Source organism: Anabrus simplex, chromosome 3 (assembly GCF_040414725.1).
Source record: "Anabrus simplex isolate iqAnaSimp1 chromosome 3, ASM4041472v1, whole genome shotgun sequence".
NCBI lineage: Eukaryota > Metazoa > Arthropoda > Insecta > Orthoptera > Tettigoniidae > Anabrus > Anabrus simplex.
In genome coordinates this window covers 485,617,442-485,635,850 of record NC_090267.1, presented here as the reverse complement: position 1 = coordinate 485,635,850, position 18,409 = coordinate 485,617,442, and the positions used below count along the sequence as shown (strand labels likewise).

Sequence of the window (18,409 nt, the reverse complement as noted above, 5' to 3'; positions counted from 1 at the left end):
CAAAATTCGTTGACATTAAAACGGCCGCCTTTTTATTATACATAGCTAGCCGTGACAACCGGTTGTACAGTGTCTGTGTGTAACGTCACTGGATCTTGGGAAATAGTGAAGAGAGAATTACATTCTATTAGCCTCTACAAAAGCGTTTTTCAAATCTGCAGAATGGCATCAAAACATGCGAGCCTTCGAATTCTTAGAAAGGCCACGGTTACTCAGTGGCAGAGTTATAATGCGTCTCCTGTACCTGATTCTTAGTAAAATTAAGTTTCATAGACAGCAAGAATATTTTTGTGATGGATAGTTGTAAAGATACGTGGAACAGGCATTGCCGGCAAATTTTCAACGGGTTCTCGTCGATATTATGGCAATTTTAAGTTGATGGTTATTAAACACTCGGAAATGTAGAATAATTGTGCAGCCGCATGAAAATATGGCATAGGCCTAACTAAAACCAATATTTGGCGTCAGCGCGAAGACAAATATACAAAAAATGCATTCAGTAGTCCGCAGCAAGGACGCTTTAAAGAAGTCGAAAATGAAATTGTGAGGCATGTGCACAAAAAACACAAGTGTGGAAAGGCTATGCCGTGGCGCAGGAAACTCATTCGTTGACCTTCAAGGTCTGCGATTAGGCCTATACATCGCTAGCCGCTGAAGTTGGCCGAACCCGGCTAGCGAGACGTGAGTGTAGCGGTAGCCGGTTATATCTGACGCCGAATAAAAGTACCGTACCAGTAACGTTTTTACTTACTTCTCTCTAAAATAAAAACCTATAGGCCTCTTGGCCCGAGTTATGAGATGTTTAAAGCGATCACTTTGTTAATGATCTCACTTACTATATTAATAGCAACAACCGTGAATATTTCTTAACTTGAAGTAATGTAGTTTTCTCATCCAGAGGTGGTGCTGCTCTTTTTAGATGGGCCACCTGAGTTGAATGTACTCTTTTTACTGCATATCAACCTTCGTGCCATTCTTAAATCTCTTGCAGTATGGTACCGGGAATCGAACTCAAGCCGCTGAGAGCTGCAGCTAATTGTGCTAACCATTACAGTGGCTGGCGGACATTTTTAACAACAAAACAGTCATATATCATGACTGCGTGCTTGCAATGCGCGGGTCGGACCCAAAGCTATTCACTTGTTCATGCAACGTCAACAGAGCTACAGTGGGCGTACGCTACGGAGGCGGACATTTCTTAACTACGAAACAGAGATGTACCGCATGATTTAGGCGCATTTTCATTGCATGGGTCGTACAGACAAAACTGTTCTTGAATTTGTGTGATGTCGTCGGAGCTACAATGAGGCTTGTACCCTCTTTGAAGTGGAATTGATTTTGTTTTTCTCTGATGAATTTCATTGGGGATCTTGTATGTGAGATTAATTTTTTCATTTTTTTGGCTCTGAAAGCAGGGTTGTCTGATATGCGAGTGGGGGGGAGGTGTCTAATACATGAGTAAATACGGTATAAGGGCATTTTACAATAATTTTGAGATGTTTGAGATATATCAGAACTTGCCATGTATTTCAAATTTGTTGGTATATACTGGTTGGTGAAGTTTTCATTATGTGAATTTAGACAAAGGTTAAAAAAGTGATCAATTCTTGGATTTCTATAATTTGCAAATTACCATAATGCAGAATAGGTCCATCTTCTTGGGTGAAGTGTCAGTGTAGTGGCCTTTGGTTCAGAGGGCTCTGGGTTCGATTTCCAGGCAGGTAGGGGATTTTAACTGAGTTTGGTTAATTCTCGTGGCACGGGGACAGTCATTGTGTTCGCCTTAATACACTTCCCTTCACCTATCCACAGCACACCATACTGTCAACCTCCACAGACACATGCAATAGGAATACATCCTTCCACGTCAGCATCAAGAAGGTCACCTGGTCGTAAAACTGAGCCAGAAGCGACACGCAGTGTCAATAGTAAAAGGGAGGAGGAAGACCCGCTTGCAGAATTCAATACGAAGACACAGGACTCAGGCTGTGAAAATACCAGCCATGGAAAATTCCCATGTGACTGCCAAGTTCTCAGATCTTTTGTCAGTAGTCTGTATTCATTTCAGCATTTTTTATTTCATTGGCATCGTAGAATTATTTGTTTTGTGATTTTACAGAGCGTAAGAGACTAGGAGTTGGCCAGTCCCAGGAGATGAATACATTATTCCGATTTTGGTCCTTCTTCCTGAGAGAAAACTTCAACCGGAAAATGTACCAAGAATTCAAAACTTTAGCTGTTGAAGATGGTAAAGAGGGTTACAGGTAAATGCAGTATTGATGAATTATTCAGAGTTTCTGATCCACTTAAGCCTAGATATTATTAAACCATTGTTTTTATCCCGAACATTGAGATATTCTCTTTTTTAGGTATGGCCTGGAATGCTTATTCAGGTTCTTCAGCTATGGACTAGAAAAGAAATTCCGCCCTGAAGTATATCAGGATTTCCAAGAGGAAACCATAGCAGATTATGAATCAGGTATTTATATATTTGATCTTTTTACAAGATTGTTGTGGAAGCAAAATAATTATTTAACTCAAAGTTGTTACTCATCTGTACATTTCTATTGGAAACTTGTTTAACAAGAGATTCTCTCTCTCTCTCTCTCTCTCTCTCTCTCTCTTATAATATAACATAGAGGACAGTTCACACTACCGACATTAATCCATACAGTAAAACCTCGTTGGTTCGAACCCGACTGTCGGCAGCCCTGAAAATGGTTTTCCGTGGTTTCCCATTTTCACACCAGGCAAATGCTGGGGCTGTACCTTAATTAAGGCCACGACCGCTTCCTTCCCACTCCTAGCCCTTTCCTGTCCCATCGTCGCCATAAGGCCTATCCGTGTCGGTGCGACGTAAAGCAGTTAGCAAAACCTCGTTAATTCAAAGTCGTTGGGACTAAAAAATTGGACTTCGAATAACGTGATTTCAAATTAACCGCCAATTCGGAAGTGCCAACCCTTCCCGCAGTACAAAATATTCTAAGGCCAGTTACTGCATGCTGTTAACCTTGATTCACAGTTTAAAGCTTTCAAATGCCATTAAAAAATCTATTTCCAAAATGTACCAGTAACAAACTCGAGCACGTGGTGTCAAGTAGTTCATGGATGGCCGGCTAAGAAGAAATCTACAACTGAATTTCCGGAAATAAACATCATAAATAAGTTTTCTGCCCTAAATAATTTAATTCCGATAGAAAGTGATCGCATGCGTGAAACCAAATCATCGTGATCCGTTGCCGTGCCGAGGTTAAAATTTAGGCCTAAGATTTCAGATTAAAGTCCCAGTTAGGCGTAAATCAGCAAAGGTAGCTGTGTTTGGTGATAGCCAAGGAAGGGGAATTGCGGGAGTGATTAACGACGAGAATATAGCAGCAAATGGAAATTCTAAGTTCCCATGGAGGGAATTAGATTCTTTTCCACCAATAGAGCATATCAAAAATCAGATCAAAAATTAGATGGATGGCTTTTCCGGCGTTTGCTCCATTAACCAGCGCCTCGTCAGACCTAAGACGAGGCGCTGGTTAATGGAGCAAACGCCGGAAAAGCCATGCATCTAATTTTTGATCTGATTTTTAATATAGCAGCAACCGGAGAAATATATCCAGCAGCTTCTATTAGCAGTGTCCTGGAAAACATAGAAGAAGCAACTAAGAACTTTGGGAGCGGTGATGCAGTGCTTATCATCGGTGGGATGAGCGACGTAGCTCACGACGACGCCAAGCATGTAAGATCACAACTTAAACATACACTAGGGAAGCTGACCCACACTAATGTCTTTGTAGTGAACGTGCTCCACAGGCATGATTTGAGTAGAGACTTGTGTGTGAACATTGAAGTGGACAGGGTCAATACAGATATTGTTAAAATTTGTGAACATTTTCGGAATACTCAGATTATTGAATGCAGCAGTTTTGAGAGGTAACTGTTATACAAAACATGGCCTCCATCTAAACAATTCAGGTAAACGAAAGATAGCAAATATTGTTCTAGATTTTATTAATCTTAAGATATGTACTGTAAAACGGGCAACTCCCTTGAGTTATAATACTGACCAGGAAAACTAGTAGAAAGAGCCAGCTGTACTTCAAGCTGGCTCAGTCAACTGGAAAACGAAACTCAGGAAAGTAAGGAATTTCAAGTTACCCAATTGCAACAGTCAAGTTTTAGGGAGGAAGGGGGTCTGAGATTGCTCTGGGTAAACTGTCAAAGTGTAGTAAATAAACATTTAAAATTCGGTACATTGATGGAATCTTATGAGACTGATGTGGTGATACGAGTGGAATCGTGGTTGAGAGAAGGGGTGGGAAACGGAGAAGTATTTCCAGAAGGGTACACAGTCTATCGTAGAGACCGAGGAGATAAAAAGGGAAGGGGTGTTTATTCTGGTGAAGGAAACTTAAATGTTCACATGAATGTTTTACCAATGAAAGGGATGAAATATTAGGGATAAAAGTAGTTTGTGATAATATGAAGGAGGTGGGAATTATAGGAACATACAGGCCTGGAAGAGAGGAAAGAGACAGGGAAATATTTGAGATAATAATAGATTATACTCGCAAAAACAATAATAATGATATGGTAATAATTGGGGGAGATCTACATTTGCCTGAAGTTGTATGGAATAGAGCTGCAAGTGAAGCCCATGAACAGAAACTGGCAAATAAGTTAATTTGGGAGGGAGGATTTACACAAGTAGTACCAGAACCGACTCGTCTCAATAACTTACTAGATTTATTCTTCTTGTTTATCAGGAATGAAAAAGGAAAAGGAATCCAAATTCCTACAATGGTGGGAGAAGGGGGTGAACACTATTTAACAGATACTTAGAAAGCAAACCTATTTAGTAGGGAATTCGGAGATTCAGTAGATGATTGTCAGGAGTTGGAAACCGAAACAGAAGGTAGAGAGGGAAAGAAGAAGCTTCTCATTCACAAATGAAGATGTTTTCAAAGAAATCCAACTGCTTCAACAAGGAAAAGCAGCAGGAAGTGATCAAATTACTGGGGAGGTATTAAAGACAATGGAGTGGTGCATAGTGCCTTATATAAAATTTCTCTTTGACTATGTCATAAATAATGAATGGACCGGAATGGAAGGAATCTATAATAATACCAATTTATAAAGGAAAGGGTGATAAAAAGAAACCAGAGAACTACAGACCAATCAGCCTGACCAGTATAGTTTGTAAAATAATGGAGAGTTTAATATCAAAGTACATCAGAGGGATATGTGATGATAAAAATTGGTTCATGAGGAGCCAGTATGGATTTAGAAAGAAATTTTCTTGTGAGGCACAACTGGTGGGATTTCAGCAGGACATATCAGATCAGTTGGATTCAGGAGGTCAGTTAGATTGCATAGCCATAGATCTTTCCAAAGCCTTTGATAGAGTGGAACATGGAATATTATTAAAGAAATTGGAGGGAATAAGATTGGACGTAAGGGTTACACGTTGGATAAAAACATTTCTAAATTCAAGGGTTCAGAAAGTCAAAGTAGGAAATAATGTATCGCAGGAAGAGAAAGTTTGGAAGGGAATTGCACAGGGTAGTATAATCGGTCTGTTACTTTTCTTAATATACGCAAATGATTTAGGGAACAATCAAAATGAAAACCTACAACCTGTTTTCCAGTCATTGACCGGGTCAGGGATATAATGAATGAAACAGATATAGGCTATTAGTACGATGGGGTCGCCACTCCCAAAGTGATTTATTAATGAATGATATATGCTATGAAATGAGAATGGAGAGTGTTGCTGGAATGAAGGATGACAGGGAAAACCAGAGTACCCGGAGAAAAACCTGTCCCGCCTCCGCTTTGTCCAGCACAAATCTCACATGGAGCGACCGGGATTTGAACCACGGTATCCAGCGGTGGGAGGCTGACCCGCTGCTGCCTGAGCCAGAGAGGCTCGCTTAGGGAACAATATAACATCAAAAATAAGATTGTATGCAGATGACATAATTGTTTATAGGGAAATAAACAACATTGAGGATTGTTCAGAATTACAAAGGGACCTTGAAAATATCCAACAATGGGTTGAAGAAAATAATATGAAAGTTAATGGAGGCAAATCAACTGTTACAACTTTTACAAACAGGCGTTTTAAACTTTACAATGTCGAAAAATGAAAGTATCCTCCTATTCAATACATCATATATTCCGTCATTAGACGGAGTAAACAAGTTCAGACATGTTTCGGCTCGTTTGAGCCATCTTCAGTGAAAAAATTAGGGGGGGTTGGAATAATTATTTACATAATATGAGTTGAAAAAATGCTAAAAAACATAATGAAAGCGCAAATGAAAAAACAAACAAAAGAGAGCCTGGACGGAAACAAAATAGTACAAATATACAATATTTACATCAATATGCAGAGCAAAACAACTTATTGCGACAAAATTCAGTGAAACAGGTGTTAATTTGAAATAATAATTGATACTAAAAACTGCGTTAACCTACGGTTAGTGCATGAGAAGTATGTATTTTAGTGTAGCATTTGCCACCGAGGTAGACAGCTCTTTTGCAAATAAAGAGATTTTGATTTGATTTTGGTGTATCCAAGAAGGTGCATTTATAGTATTCAAATAATGCACTTGGATAACTCTGCATATTGATGTAAATATTGTATACTTGTACTATTTTGTTTCCGTCTAGGCTCTCTTTTGTTTGTTTTTTCATTTGCGCTTTCATTATGTTTTTTAGCATTTTTTCAACTCATATTATGTAAATAATTATTCCAACCCCCCTAATTTTTTCACTGAAGATGGCTCAAACGAGCCGAAACATGTCTGAACTTGTTTACTCCGTCTAATGACGGAATATATGATGTATTGAATAGGAGGATACTTTCATTTTTCGCCATTGTAAAGTGAAAACCGTAAATACGGAATGATTCTAATATCTTGTAAAGGCGTTTTAAAACTGAATTTGAATATACTTTGGATGAGGTAGTTATCCCAAAAGATGGCAATTGCAAATACTTAGGTGTGAGATTTGAAAGTAATTTGCACTGGAAGGGTCATGTTGATGACATTGTTGGGAAAGCATACAGATCGTTACATGTCATAATGAGGCTACTTAAAGGATGCAACAAAAAGAAAAAAGTTACTTGAGTATTGTTCATCCATTATTGGAATATGCAAACAGTGTTTGGGATCCTCACCTAGAATACCTAATAAAAGAAATAGTGTGCAGAGGAAAGCAGCAATATTTGTAACGGGGAATTTCAGGAGAAAGAGTAGTGTATCAGAAATGTTAAAGGAACTTGGGTGGGAAACTTGAAGTAAGAGAAGGGAGAAAACTAGAATCCACGTACTGTATATCAGTTGACTATATTTGTAAGTAGTACAGGAAATATTATAAGTAGAATTTTGTAAACAATATAAATTTATTAAGGATGAGCTGTGTGTTTAATAGAAAAAATTGTTAGCGTAAATTGTATAATATTTTATTATAGGAAAATTTTCTTCTTGTTAATTTAATATTTAGTGCATGAGAAGTATGTATTTTAGTGTAGCATTTGCCACCGAGGTAGACAGCTCTTTTGCAAATAAAGAGATTTTGATTTGATTTTGGTGTATCCAAGAAGGTGCATTTATAGTATTCAAATAATGCACTTGGATAACTCACTGACAAACATAACCTCACGAACGAAAGAAAGAAAGAAAGAAAGAAAGAAAGAAAGAAAGAAAGAAAAAATATTCAAAGACGAGGAGAGATCTATGCTGGTTCCCATGTGCAAGTGCTTTATTCATTGGATTACTGTACTGTATGCATTTTAGATTCCTTGTACTTACACAGAAAGTACCCGATGCCCTTTAAACATCGTGGCTAATCAAACTTTCCTATGACTATATCCTTGTACGTTTTCCCGCCACGACACTTCTCTTGCACTTCAGAAATGTAAACACGTGCCACATAACAAAGTATTCTAAGACCCATTTATGCATGCAATCGACTCGATTCACAGTTTAAATCTCTGAAATGCCATGGAAAAAGCTATTTCTGAAATGTATCCAACAAGGTGCATATACAATGTTCAAATACTACACTTGGATAAATCACTGACAAGCATAACCTCACGCAATGAAAGAAAAAAAAATCGCACAATTCAAAGACAAGGATAATTATGCTGGTTCCCCTGTGCAAATGCGTTATTTTTTGGATTACCATACTGTTTGCATTTTTAGATGCATTTTACTTGTATGAAAAGTGCCGGACGCCGTTAAAACATTGTGGCTTATCGAACTGCCTATGACGAGGGCGTAAAATTTGAATTACAATGAAATTGAATTAATAAATAAGGTAGTTCAACCTATTCAATACAAATAAATATGAAATGTAGTATTACATTCCTATTCAGTAATAAGCGGTACGGGTTTCGACCCTAATCTGGGCCATCATCAGCTGCATAAAATGCAAAAAACAATACATAGGTAAATAAGAAATTAAAGAGCGAGTCTTTCACAAAAATAGTTTGAGGCAAAATATGTTAATGGGGATTGGCACTGTGCAATTTTAAATCGTAAAATCTAGAAGAATTAGAAAGTCAATCACTTATAAGAAGTAAGGCACGATCTTCTGAATAGTAGCACAACACACGCGAATTTCAGCACTGTCTTATAATGTTTCCAAGAAGAGGTGAAAAGTTAAATAAGCCAGCGAATGAGGCGCGAAGTCACAGTATAATTTAATGAATATGAAGTCCCAAAATTGTTTAGAGGTCGAAGACGAGTCGCTTGATTGAAGCGAATTGCTAGCTCCTGAAGTTCAGCACAAAACACTCAATGTCTGGCACTGTGCTTTCAAATGGCGACGGAACTCGGTGAATAGCTTGATGAACCAGTCTGTAATTCGTTCCGGTTGCGAAAATGTGTGTGTGTATGTATATATATATAAATAATACAGTTTAATATAATTTAAGTATGTAAACAATATCTTTTAGATTCTTTAGAACAATTGTGAAGAGAAAAATGGTAAAAAATGTGCATTGTTTTTTTGGATTTTATGCAGGTGATGACCCAGTTAGGGTCGAAACCGGTACCGCTTATTATTAAATAGGAATGTAATACTACATTTCATTGACACTGGAAGTAGTGGAAGTGCAAGCAAAAGGTGCTCTTCAAAAACTAAGAAATATAGCTGAAACGGGAGGATATATGAAGGAGGACACCAAAGACAACTTTCTGAATGCAGTGAGTACTATAACAGAATATATAAACGCAATAGAGGAAAAAGTGAAGCGAGGAAATAGTGTGGACATTTTCGAAGCAAACACAACAGTAGAGGTTAGAAAACATCGCATTGCTTGGAAGAAGGGGGCGAAAGCTGCAGCTCAAGACAGGTGGCGCCATCTATAGACGCAACAGAAACACGAGGGGAAGACAACCAGGCAAAGGCGCCAACTACTGGAGAGAGCAGCAATTCGGATGGTATAGATCGTTTCCAGAAAACATTCGGGGAGACAAATAACATGAGGACATCTCTCGGCCGCATAAATGAAAGTGCAACTGAGAATCAGAATAGTACACCATCTGCCGATGACGAAGAAAACTACCAAGGAAGAATACAACACGCAGCAAATCCTACATTCCCAATAACACATGGCAAGAAATGTAATAACGCTATAGTCGAGCAGACAACAATAAATGTCGAGACAGTGAATGAGAAATTAGAAAACGTAATGAAATTCCTGGAAAACAAGCTAGATCAAATAATTGAGCAAAAAATTAACCAAAGACTAAAAAGCAAAACTACAACAGAAATAAACCACACGGTCAGGACAGCACAAAGTGCATTCAATGAAACAAGCACCAGTACATGCGAAGAAAAGAATCAAAATCGCCAGTTAGACACAACAAGGGAAACGAGAAATGAATGGAATAACATATCGTCCTTAACCAACCAAAGACAAAAGGATGCCGGTGAACTAGAAGCGGCAGAAAAAATGCCGTGGCTGGACGTAGGTTGGCTTAAACAGAGCACCACTGCAACAAATGTAAGAACATTCTTGGAAAGGAATAGCATTATAGGACACATAGACTGTGAAGAACTTCATACACTGGGAGACAGAAAAGCTTTTAAGGTCGGTTTCCCATACATCTACCTGGAAGATGCACAGAGCGCGGATTTCTGGCCACAGGGAACAAAAGTCGGAAGATTTCGCTTTCGGAGATATGATAGGAGACCGGAGGAAGAACGAGGGGTGGAACTTCAGTCAACATCTCGCCCAATTGCCAAGGAAGGAACCTCGGTCAAGCACGGAAATAAGTGTATTATTATGTAATATAGAGGGAATAAGAAATGTAATACCCCACATGTCACAGAAGACAATAGACGACACAGATGTTATGATACTGACAGAGACATTCCTCACGGAACCTATGGACTTGCAAGGCTACTATGGTATACACACGCTAGCGACCTCGACGGAAGGAAGACCAGCAGGGGGAGTCACAATCTTCATAAAAGGGAAACTGGGAGATATCAAGCGAATCATCAAGGAGGAAAATATGGTCACAATAATCACATCAGAAATTACGATAATAGGAATTTACATTCAGCCAGATACACCTATCGAAAACATAATGGATAAAATATCTATAGCCATAGAACAAACGAAAGCAGAAAGGAACGTAATACTTGCCAGAGATTTTAACTGCAGGATAGACAAAGAAAATACCAAAACTTGCATCCTTCCTGAGACACTGGAAGAAGAAGGCTTTAGAATAGCGAACAAAAAAGAAACGCCAACCTACTTTGCACAGAATGGTCATAGCGCCATCGACCTACTATTTTTTTAGAGGAGTAGAACTACAATTGTGTAAACAAGAAGGCCTATGGAAATCTAACAAAAGAAGAAGGAAGCTAAAGAAAGCCAAGAATATATACCAGAAAAATCTAGCAGGAAACAACAGAAGAATGCAAGGAAAACATTGGGAAAGTGAGAAACCTAATAGAAGAAGAAAGACTAGAAGCAGCCCTGGGAACAGCCACTGAAGTAATAACGAAAGCTATAACAGTAAAGGAAAGAAGACACGCACAAGCTTGGTTTGACCAAGAGTGTTACTAGGAAAGAAAAGCAACTCTAAAGGCCCTGAATGCAGCAAAATTATACAGACGCCCAGGCGACCTAACAGCATATGCAGAAAAAACGAAATAATATAAAGAACTAATAAAAAAGAAAATACAGAGAAACAAGGAAGGAAACAAGCCGAGGAAGCAAAATCAGACCCATACATAGCGCTGGAAAAGAAGACGTCAATCTCAACAGGAGAAATTCATATGGAGAAGTGGGAACATCATTTCCCGAACATACTGAATAAGGAAGAGCTGAAGCAAGCATATGACATAGAAACAGCAGAACCCACACATGCTCTGGAGCCAATAACAATGTATGAAATTAGGAAAGCAATACAAGGAGGGAGAAACAAGAAATCCGCAGGACCAGACAAAATTTACATGGAACACTTAAAAGACTCACTTGACGAGATGGAAGAACTGTGGAAAGACGTTAATGAACAAATGTATACAGACTGGGAAAATACCAGAGGGATGGAACACAGTGACTCTAAAGATACTGTTCAAAGGAAAAGAGAGCTGAACATCACTAGACTTATTTAGAGGAGTAGCACTAGAAAATGCATCCTTTAAAGTTTTCATGAAGATACTAAATGAAAGATTACTAGAAGTCTTCAGTGGGTGCATTCCAGAAAATCAATTCAGTTTTATGAAAGGCAGAAGCACGGTCCAGGCAGTGAAATACCTAATAAATCAGGTAGAAGAAGCCTTAAGACACAAGGGGGGGGGATATATCACGCGGTATTTGTTGATTTCAAGAAGGCATTCGACTCAATTGACAGATGAAAGCTAATCGAGAAAATGAAATTGACAATTGGCGAGATAGACCCACTAGTGAGAATAGATGAAGCATGTCTACAGAGGAACATAATCCGAATAAACAACAACGTAGAAATTTCTGAAGACATACTACAGACGAACGGAGTTATGCAAGGGGATCCCAAGAGTCCCACAATTTTCAACATTTATACAGCAGATGTGAACCGCATAGTAGAGGAAGGATCAAAAGGAGGAGGTACAAAGGGCAGTCCACAGACTAGAGACCTGGGCGGAGGAAAACAGCCTACAAATAAATGAAGAAAAGACAGTACAAATGACCTTCAGAAAAGGTGGGAAATCAACGCCCAAAGACAACATTACACCAAAAGCCACTACAAAAGGTACAAAATTACAAATATTTGGGAATAACACTACAGACAACGGCGGCGTCCTTTGGTATATATATTCAAGAAAAAACGGCAGCAGCAGTCGGAGTCTCATACAGCAACCAAAACATTTCAAACCTGTCAATCAGCACGGCAATGAGACTTTTCAAGACTACAGTAGCGCCAGTGATAACATATGGAATTGAGATTGTGTGGGAAAAGCTGAAGATCGGTGACCTGATGAGAATAGAAAGAATAAAAGCAATGTTCATGAAGAGGATTACCCGAGTTGGAAAGACAGCGCCATCCCGGATGGTATACGAAATGATGCGGGAGACATATTTCATAGAAGACATACGATTACAATTCTACCTACAATCAACGGAAGCAAGCAGGGCACTAGTAAACATCAGGGAAAGGAAGAAAAGTGAAATTGTCCTAGACTTCTACACCTCACCAGCGATGGACGATAGATGGACTAGAGAGTGCAACACACAGCGCCATGTGATAACACGACTCTCCATACATGGGTTTCACCACAAGATATGCGTAAACCAGAAGTTCCATGAGCCGGACGAAGATTGTAAGTGCACTTTGTGTAGACAGAAGTGTAGTAGATACATCATAACTTGCACTAAAAGAACCTGGACAATTACAGACAAGCAAAGACTGAAATGTGAAATTTATTTAATGCTCAAACTTGAGTGTACATTTCTCTATTAAATTAAATAGTTATTTGTATTGAATAGGTTGAACTACCTTATTTATTAATTCAATTTCATTGTGATACATTTCAATAGGACTATTATGAAATTTTTATCTTTAAATAAAGGGATAAAGTTTCTCGCTTCTGTGTGCATTGCAACACAGTACAATGACCTCCACCCTTGTACAACTCTCCGGCTGACACTTTCTCCTTTAAAACCGTAAGACCGTTTGGGCTCGGCATTAAAAGAAAGCAATGCAGTTTTATTGGCAATGACAATGTTGTTCGGTGCGTACGAATTGATTATATGAGCCACGCTTTTTCGTCAACTGTCGGCATCACCAGGGTTCGCAGATTGTCTTTCCGCACACTGCTTGCTGCGTGATGTTACGGCGTTCCTTAAAAGGTTTAATTCAGAAGAATTCAGATTTCATTCAACTTAGCAATTATGAAGCACACTGTAGACACACTGAAGTGAGTGCAAGTGCGGAAAGCTACCCCTCCACGTTCTGGAACACGTGTTCTATCATAATGCGGATAAATTTTGAATTTAAATTACTCTGGAACATTAGTATCGTTTTAAAATATAAAGGCAGTTTTGACTTAAAAGTCCGAATTTCGGTAATGGGGCGGACATTGTACTTCAAATTATGAATTATCCGTATTTCGAAGTAAATTGAAACAACATGGAAAACCCTATCTCATGTTTCCGGGAACGAGAGCTTCTTCAAATTAGGCGAGATTTTGAATTAGCCTATTTCGAATTATCGAGGTTCTACTGTAGTTTTTAAATCCAAAAGACAGTATCTGTAAGAAAATCAGCTGATGGTGTGTACTTACGGCAGTCATCTAACTGTGGTACACATTCTTATGGAGATTGTGGACCTTGCCGACCTGCACCATAGAGGAGACTACCAAGTGCATTTCCCTCAGCCTACGAGATGACTAGCATTCAGCAGACCTCGTCATCCATTTTATGAGGGATTGTGTCCTTTTTTATCACGTGTAAAAGCGTATTTTCTATTAGTGCATTTTTGTTAACTACGGTTTTATCTCATTGACTTTATTTTAGTTTGTGTATTTTAGTGTGTTATTTTAACTTCTAACTTGAATGATCTATATTGCTGTACTTCAATGCAATGCCTTATTCCACTGTTATCTATATTTTGTATAATTTTATCACAAAATAAGGCATTGCAAATTAGATCCACTGCTTATTTTAATTTCATAATCATTTTTCATCGTCATTTGTTTTAAATTCTAATCATTGGATATATTTTACAATTTTAATTATGTCTTTTCGCTCCATCTCGTACTATTAAGTGCTGATGACCTAGCTGTTAGACCCCTTTAAACAACAAACATCTTCAAAGTCAGCTGAGAAATTTGTCTATTGGACATTGAATTTACATTTTGGCTAGCTTTAATAATGTAGAAACTCATAATTTCTTGAAATTGAAGTGTTTTATGCCTAGAGTAGTAGACTGTATTCCTGAATAGAAAATTGTTTTATATTGTCATAAGGAAAATATCAAGCTAATAAAAAATGAAAGAATTGTCAGAACTTCCATAAATAAAGAAATACCTGGTCGAGGGAGTCTGGAGAATCCTACCTAATGAAACTGACATTGACCCGGTCACCTGCATATTGAAGAAGAAAATCTTATTTCTTTCACGTCTTGAGACTGCCAGGAAATTCGGTTTTACAACAACTAGTGATGAGAAATCTTGAAGACAGGAGGACATACCTGCCAACCCCTTCGATTTATTCTGAAATTTTCCGATTTTTATTTACTTCTTCCTGTTTTTTGACGAATATAACCTTCGGTAAAGTCAATACTCCTCTCCTATGATAAAGGATAAATTCTTGTGTAATTTACACAACCTCATTATCAAGCATATGTATTTTATGCTTTTTTTTTTTCCGAGTGTATCATCCGTCGTCTTTGTGTATTGTGTTTCCCGCTCACCATAGCCGCGTGTGTGCTTTATAGCTTGGAATTCAGGACGAAAGAATGAGTGTGTGATTGTGTATGTGTGGTTCGTGTGCTGTTAACATAGTTTCTGTGCATAGTTTTATTGCAGTTGTAGGCCATGTGTATTATGCATTTTGTTCGGTGTGTTGGTATGATATAAATGTGATATAAATACTATTATTCGTACGTATGTCATAATTGAGAATGGTTAGGTACATTTTCTTGTAACCATTTTTATGTTTTCTTAGTTTAATGTTCAGTTCGCATTGTAACTGTACATATGTATGCCTTTTATCTTGTATTTTTTCACCGAGACCATTGTGCAGTATAAGTGATGAAATCCAAGAATTAAAAAATCTTCCTATTTTTAATTTCTAAAAGTATGGGAGGACAATGGATCCATGAAATTTAGCAAGATCTCAAAGCAGTTGGACTCGAGATAGCAGATTGAGAAAACAAAAATAAAATTAACACCCTTCTGAAGACTCACAATATTTCAGCAAAAAATGACACACAGCAATAGCGATTTCAGACTGAGAAAATTATGATTGGAACAAATGAAAGAGTACTGACCGGGCGAGTTGGCCATGTGGTTTTGGGCGCGCTGCTGTGAGCTTGCATTCAGGCGATAGTGGGTTCGAATCCCACTGTCGGCAGCCGTGAGGATGGTTTTCCATGGTTTCCCATTTTCACACCATTTTCCCATTGTCGCCATAAGACCTATCTGTGTTGGTGCGACGTAAAGCCACTAGCAAAGAAAAAAAAAAAAAATGTACTGGACACATCACAAGAACCAAACATGACGTGCAACCTACAAAGAGAAAGTGTTTTACATGGAACAACTCCAATACTCCAATTTGGCCAATAGAGAGATTAATAATAATAATAATCTATATAAATAAAATTGTGAAGATCATGTCTGTACATTGATTATTTTAGCAAAACTTTATTACAGTTATCCATTTCAGGTGTAATATTGACCATCTGCATATATTTTAGCTTTGGTGTCTGTTTGCCTGTTTAAGTTCGTATAACTGAAAAACTACTGGGTATATTTCACAAAAACTTCATATTTAGAATCCACCTCTCCTTGGGTAGGTTTTATGATCAATATTATTTCTAAATCCCTGAATGGACTGGGGGTTTATAGGAAGATCAAAACAATTTTACTCACCCACAAAATATACTGACCAAACTTAATGGAAATAAATTTCTATAACTATCCTCATGCACACCTTTGGGATAGGATGAATAAGGGAGGTATCATTAACGGACAATTTTAGTCTTAAGTCCCAGCGGACTTAGCCCAAAAACGGGTGTGTGTACAACAGGTTTCTTGTAACTGGGAACCTACTGGAATATTTTAACCAAACTTCATATTTAAAGTTCATCTTTCCAAAGGTAGATGTTTTAAAGTCCATAGTATTTCAAAATCCTGAAATTGTACTCTGATTTTACAGTCCCACAGAAGATACATGACCAACCTTGATGGAAATCTATTTCTAAATGCTTACCCCTCCCCCCTCTTTTTTTTTTTTTTTTTTTTTTTTTCCCTCACTCAGTTACACCTGGTGTGACTATTGATGTGCCCACTTTTACACAGATTGCAGTGCGAGTGCTCTGGAAAGGCTACTTAATAATTTTAAACTCTTTTTTGTGTTCAAGTAAACAAAGAAAGAAAGAAAGAAAGAAACGTGTTGATACTAATATGAAGGTATTCTTTACGCCAAGATTAGGTGCTTGAACACAGTGTATGATCTTGTTTTGTTTAACCTGAATCCGCCCAGCGTGTGCCATATATGGCATGGCAAACTACAGTCTTCTCAGACTCTGATTATTGAAACCAGGTGCACTGTATTGTTTAGTATGGTATTGTGTTCAGAGAAGTCCCGCCTAACATCTTACATGGTTTGTTTTAATATATCTTGCTCATTTGTGTGGTATAGCTACATAAAAAGAAGTCTTGTTTTCACGAGTGCCAGTAATGGCTGCACGTTTGAAGTAAGTAATTACTGTTTTACTTCTGTAGTTATTTATATGGACCCTGTTATGCTATATTCTTCTCTAAGGTGCTTATGTGTATGGGGAATAGGTAAGGTTTGTCTTGGTGATGATTGGTGTCCTTTCATTTGAAGTAGAAGTTTGGTGGTACTTACAATATCTGGCACGCTGGGCGGAAGTGCTGTCTTTCTGCCCTGCACAACTCAGCCTATAATTATTATAGTTCCGATGTTCCTTTCTGTTCATTTCATTCTTCTTTGAAGATGGAGGTGGCTTCACCGACAATTTACCTGGTAGCCAGCTTCGAGCGAACGCAGAATTAGTGACCCGTGAAACTCCAACTGACTATCAAGACTTTGAAGATGTGCCTGTTGAAGTGGATCAAGTTGAGTTGGTACGAGTAAGACCCAGAAAAGTACCTCGAATTCCTGCAAAGTGGGAAAAGCAAAACCTTATCACACGTTCATGAATATTTCCCAACTGTGACTTCATCGAACTTCAAGAAAAATCGTGCATTGAACTGATTTGAGTCAATTTTTACAGATGTTTTTTTTTTATCATTAGTTTCTGAATCTAAATATGCCAGCTTTTTGAACTGTTATTCCCCAAATATTACTCGGCAAGAAATTAAAGTTTTCATTGCAATTTTGATTGTATCTGGATACAATACTGTTCCTTCGAAGAGGTCATACTGGAAGGATGCGTGTGATGTGCACCATTCTGTGGTGGCAAGTGCTATGCACTGAAATAGGTTTTTTGAAATTTGCAGTTTCATTCACTGTACTGATAACATGAACCCAAATTTCAATGACAAAATGTGACCTACGAGCTCGTTTCATGGAAAACTTTCGAGCTGAGGAGCACTTGTCATATGATGAGTGTATGGTTCCATATTTCGGGAGGCTATAAGAGGAAAACCTATGGTATTCATTTTGGTTTCAATGGTGTCTAAACATGCGTCATGGATATCTTGTAGATTTTGAAGTATACCAAAGAAAAAAAAACGCAATGCTGGATAATCTTCGACCGGACCTGAAAAATTGGCCCTTCAAATTATACTTCGACAATCTCTTCACTGGAATGGGATTGCTAATACATATTGGTGCACTGCGATACGGTGCTACAGGCACACTTGGAGAAAATCTCATTCCAAAGGATTGTAATCTGAAATCTTCCGCTACCATGAAGAAAGAACAACGGGGTACATATGATTACCAAAAGAACTTGGAGGAAGGGTAGATAATTCAGTAGTAACTGTAGCATCTACATGTTATGGAGTGCATCCTGAAAAACAGATATCTCATCATGTAAAAGAAAAAAGGACAGGCTAGAGGTGGAAAAGTCCAATGTCTCTGCCATACATAATTTCTCTGTACAATATGGGTATGGGAGGTACTGATCGTGTGGGTTGTAAGTTGACAGATGTGTGAATCGGAATACGAGGAAAAAATTGGTGGTGGGCAATATTTGCCTGGCTCATCGTTGTAGGAATC

The 18,409-nt window shown here is 38.1% G+C and overlaps 1 protein-coding gene across 3 annotated transcripts in view; it reads left to right on the top strand.

Annotated features, from left to right (window-relative positions):
* Window positions 1–18,409, top strand: part of larp (La related protein) — a 414,361-nt gene that overhangs the window by 362,211 nt on the left and 33,741 nt on the right. For all 3 annotated transcript variants that reach the window (XM_067143616.2, XM_067143618.2, XM_067143617.2), the window contains exons 16-17: window positions 2,120–2,264; window positions 2,370–2,479. In XM_067143616.2, the coding sequence (XP_066999717.2) occupies window positions 2,120–2,264; window positions 2,370–2,479 (255 nt within the window). The remainder of the gene's footprint in view (window positions 1–2,119; window positions 2,265–2,369; window positions 2,480–18,409) is intronic.